The 4,239-nt window shown below is 46.5% G+C and overlaps 1 protein-coding gene across 2 annotated transcripts in view; it reads left to right on the forward strand.

Annotated features, from left to right (window-relative positions):
* RAB3GAP1 (RAB3 GTPase activating protein catalytic subunit 1) overlaps positions 1 to 4,239 on the forward strand; it is a 114,981-nt gene that overhangs the window by 99,114 nt on the left and 11,628 nt on the right. For both annotated transcript variants that reach the window (XM_018561806.1, XM_018561808.1), the window contains exon 20: positions 3,409 to 3,505. In XM_018561806.1, coding sequence (XP_018417308.1) covers positions 3,409 to 3,505 — 97 coding nt within the window. The remainder of the gene's footprint in view (positions 1 to 3,408; positions 3,506 to 4,239) is intronic.

Raw genomic sequence — 4,239 nt, forward strand, 5'->3', positions numbered from 1 at the left:
GGGAGTGGGAGAAGGGGGGAGAGAGAGAAGGGGGGGAGAGAACACTATGATCCTGGTGAGAAACATTCCGACTGGAGGAGAGAGCAGAGGGATATAACTTCTTGTACTTTTGGGTGTGTGTCTTGGTGTACGTTCCAGGTGGGGGAGATAATGGTGGTGGCTTGTGGTGGATGTTCCAGAGGGAGGCGTGGGACAAGGCGGGTCGTAGTGCACTGTGTCCTGCTCAGTTCACTGACATCATTGGTTGCCAGGAGGTGGGCAGGACGCCGCTCTGCTCCTGGCAACCAATTACATCAGTGAGCTGGGCAGAACACTGACAGAGCATTACAAGTTGCTGTGACGCTTTGGCCGGAAGAGGGGCGGCAGGTATCCCTCCTTCATGTGACCCAGTAAGATGCCGCCTGAGGTGACTGCCTTATTATAGGGACGGCCCTGTTTCCAGCTATCTGGAAGTCACCTTAGAACAAGACTACAGAACACCTCGCACTATGTTATGTAGATTATTGTGTAGTCGTGTCCTAAGACGACAATGCACTAGAGTGCCTGAGCGTTATCACAGTACAAGAGGAAGTGTATCACAGGCAGGATCACCAGGAGAAGAAAACGAAAGGACTGAAGACATGCGATATATATTCCGTGTTTTGTTTTTTGGGATTTTTCGACACTTTAGGGCTATAAATAGAATAGTTTTATTGCACATTGATGTACATTAAGCTAATTACAACGCAGCCATTCCTCATCACAAGCACCTTGCACGGCACCCGCGCCGATCGATGGGAGTGCCGATAACATTAGTGTGGACACCAGAGGGCAGACGGATGGGGGAGTCTTATCTGTCTCCTCAGTCACCGCCGGCCGATAATCCACTTTATCTAACACTCGCCTAATCTATACCACCCGCTGAATGCAGCGATGAGATTACATTCCTACACGCGTGTGCGGCGCCCCTCTCCATTACCGCTATTTATAGATTGTTTTTCCAAAGCAATAAATAAATAAAATAAAAGAAGTGCTTAAGAGGATGCGGCCGTTCCCCAGCGGTTTCCATGGCAGCACTTTACATGGGATGCAGGCTCATTGTTTTGGGAGACGAGGGGCCCTTGTCAGCGCTGCACCTTTTGTAATGAAGACGGTGTCACATCATGAAGTACTGAGAGACTTTAGAGGAGTCATAAGACATGTTTCTTTTGTGTTGTACAGATGCGGGTACTTAGAGGAGTATCAAGACTCTCATGTTTTCCTGCAGTACAGAGAGAGAGAGGGGCTTAGAGGAGTCATAAGACTGATATTTTACTTGTGTGGTGCATACATAGGTAGTAAAGGAAAATCTCCTATTGGGGACACCTGTTCCTAGGGCAGAGGGGATTTCTCTTTATTTCCTGTTCTCTGGGACAAGAAGTGAAGGACAATCTATCCAATGAGGAACAAAAGAAACAAAACCAGAATAACCAAACCGGGGTACCAGAAGACAATTCTGTATTTAATGTACAGGTGAAACTCGAATAATTAGAATATCGTGCAAAGTTCATTTATTTCACTAATGCAACTTAAAAGGTGAAACTAATATATGAGATAGACTCATTACACGCAAAGCAAGATAGTTCAAGCCGTGATTTGTCATCATTGTGATGATTATGGCTTACAGCTCATGAAAACCCCAAGAACCCCAAATCCACAACCTCAAAAAAGTAGATTATTACATGCAATCAATAAAACAAGGATTGTACATAGAACAATATCGGACCTCTGAAAAGTACAAGCATGCATATGTACTCAGTACTTGGTTTGGGCCCCTTTTGCAGCACTTACTGCAATTACTTTTGCACGATATTCTAATTATTCGAGTTTCACCTGTAGATGGTCTGGAAGGTATTACACTTTCATCTCTTAAAGGAAGAACCAATCAATGATAGACACAATGGGGGGAATTTATCAGAACCGGAGCAGACAGAATCTGGAGCCGTTCCCCACGACAACCAATCAGCTTCTCTCTGTTTGTTCAGTTAAGCTTTAAAAATGAAAGCTTGAAACTGATTGGTTGTACAGGTTGTTGTGTCGCTTCCATCTGTTCTTGGTACGGAAGAGTAAAAAAAACCCCAATAAAAGTCAGTTAAATAAAACAAAAACTGACGGATTTTAACATTTCCTCAATTTATCCAAAACTGCTGCCTGTCTTGCTTCTGGAACTCGGCCTTTCCCAACCAGGGTGCCTTCTGACACCTATAGGGGTGCCACAGTGTCATAGCTTTCCATGGTGCAGAAGGGCTCTTGTTGTGAAGGGATGGGCTCCTGTTGTGGAGGCGGGGTTGGTGTTGTGAAGGGAGGGGCTCCTCTTGTGGAAGGGGGGCACTTGATTTGAAGAGGAACTCTGATGTAGAGGGGAAGCTTCTTATGTAAAGTGGGAACGTCTCATGTGAATGGGGCTCCTGATGTAAAGGGGGAACTCTGATCTGAAAGAGGGTCTCTAAGGAGGGTGGGGTAATTCTGATGTCAAGAGAGCCCTTGATGTGAAAGGAGGGGGCTCCTGATTGTAGGGGGGCATCTAAATGAAAGGGGCGGACTCTGGTGTGAAGGGGGAACCCCATATTTTGCTGTGTTGTAGCATGGTGCCTGCCCATAAAACCTATATCGGACCCCGTCTGGTATAAGGGTCTGGTATGGCCCTTGGAGGAGCTGAAAGTCGTTTTTCAGTCTGGGTGCCTGGAGATTTTGCGTACTTTTAAAGGGTGAATGAAAATAAGTTGAGAATTGCTGGTCTAGCATGTCCCCCGGCTGTTTCGAGGTCCCTCCCTATCTTCTGTCACCCCAAAATGAATAGCACCTGAAGACTGAGAATGTCCCTAGTAACAATTTATAACTCATTACAGAGGATCGGACCCGTCTTCTGCCTCATACTATCTCCCTGATGTTGTTAGTATTATTGGTCGTCCATCGGGGTCCGCACAGCAGTCTCAGCAGCGTGGCTCTCCAGTACTGGAAATCAATAGTCTGTACGTTCTGTACACTGTGGGGCCCGGACAGATCCCAGGAGCCAATTAGACCGCCAATGTGTCCAGCAACTACAGCTGCTTAACTGTTCCTTTCATTGTCAGCGGAGGTTCCTGCTGTCTGGCGGTAACAAGGAAACTCCGCTCACCAACAATCCTTCACAATCATTAGAAGGTTTTCAGCAGCTTTTATCCTAGACGCTGACCTGCTTCTATCTTACAGATACTGGGATAAGCCATGCTGGTGCATGTGATGCCAGTGGGTGCTAAGTAGGCGGGTCTGCCTCCTTTAGGCACATAAGCAGCCCCAGTGTTTGTATAAGAAGAAAAAGTGTTTTCATTGGTAGCCTTCGGTGGTAGGAAGTCCTCTATGGTGACCTGCGTGCTCCTCGCTCACACTTTGTTGTGTTTCCCTCTGTAGGTCCTCCACTACCTGGCAGTACAGAAGCCAGCAGACCTGACCCGCCATCTTGTGCCGTGCATCATTCACGCCGCTCTTCTCAAGGTGAAAGAGGAAGGTACGTATCCTCCAGAGCTTGTATCATAGACACTTCCTGGTCATGTCCACATCTGAAACCTTCTACATGGATGGCAGGCAACAACTAAAACCGTATTCCCGGCAGTTTCTGATTCGTTGACTCTTCCCTGTAATAGTTTTATTTCCTGTTGATCCCGCCAGGAGATCTTGTTTTTTTTCACATTCGGTAACAGTGAGACAACGCTGGTTATCCTATAATGAAATCGCTGTAGTGTTGCCACCCTGTGCAGAGGGTAGTCTTGGGTAGGCAACCTCGCCACTCCAACTGTGGTAATACTACAAGTCCCATGAGGCATTGCAAACCTCTTATCAGCTTCAGGCATGACTTTCAGGGGCAGAGGCGTGACGGAATTTGTAGTTTCACCAGAGCTGGAGTGCCGAGGTTGCCTACCCCCGATCTAAGACTAACATGGTAAATGGATTCGATGCAAGTAACAAACAAGTTCAAGTCCAGCTCCGGACAACTTGTTTTGAACAGGTAAAGGTTTTTTCTTGGAAAGCACACAAATAACAGTGGAATGCTATGAGCCCTCCGACAGTGTGATATGGTTTGTCCCAAACGCTGTACCTGTCACATTCGGTGTTCATGTAAATGTGGAGACCTGTGAGGTAAAAAGAAAGAGGTTCATGTACGAAATACGATCATCAGACGCATTAACCCCTCAGTTACCAAAATCCAATACGTTTTTTGCTATAGTGATCCTATAACCACTT

This window comes from Nanorana parkeri, unplaced genomic scaffold (assembly GCF_000935625.1).
Source record: "Nanorana parkeri isolate BGI_ZX_2015 unplaced genomic scaffold, ASM93562v1 scaffold545, whole genome shotgun sequence".
NCBI classification, from domain to species: Eukaryota; Metazoa; Chordata; class Amphibia; order Anura; family Dicroglossidae; genus Nanorana; species Nanorana parkeri.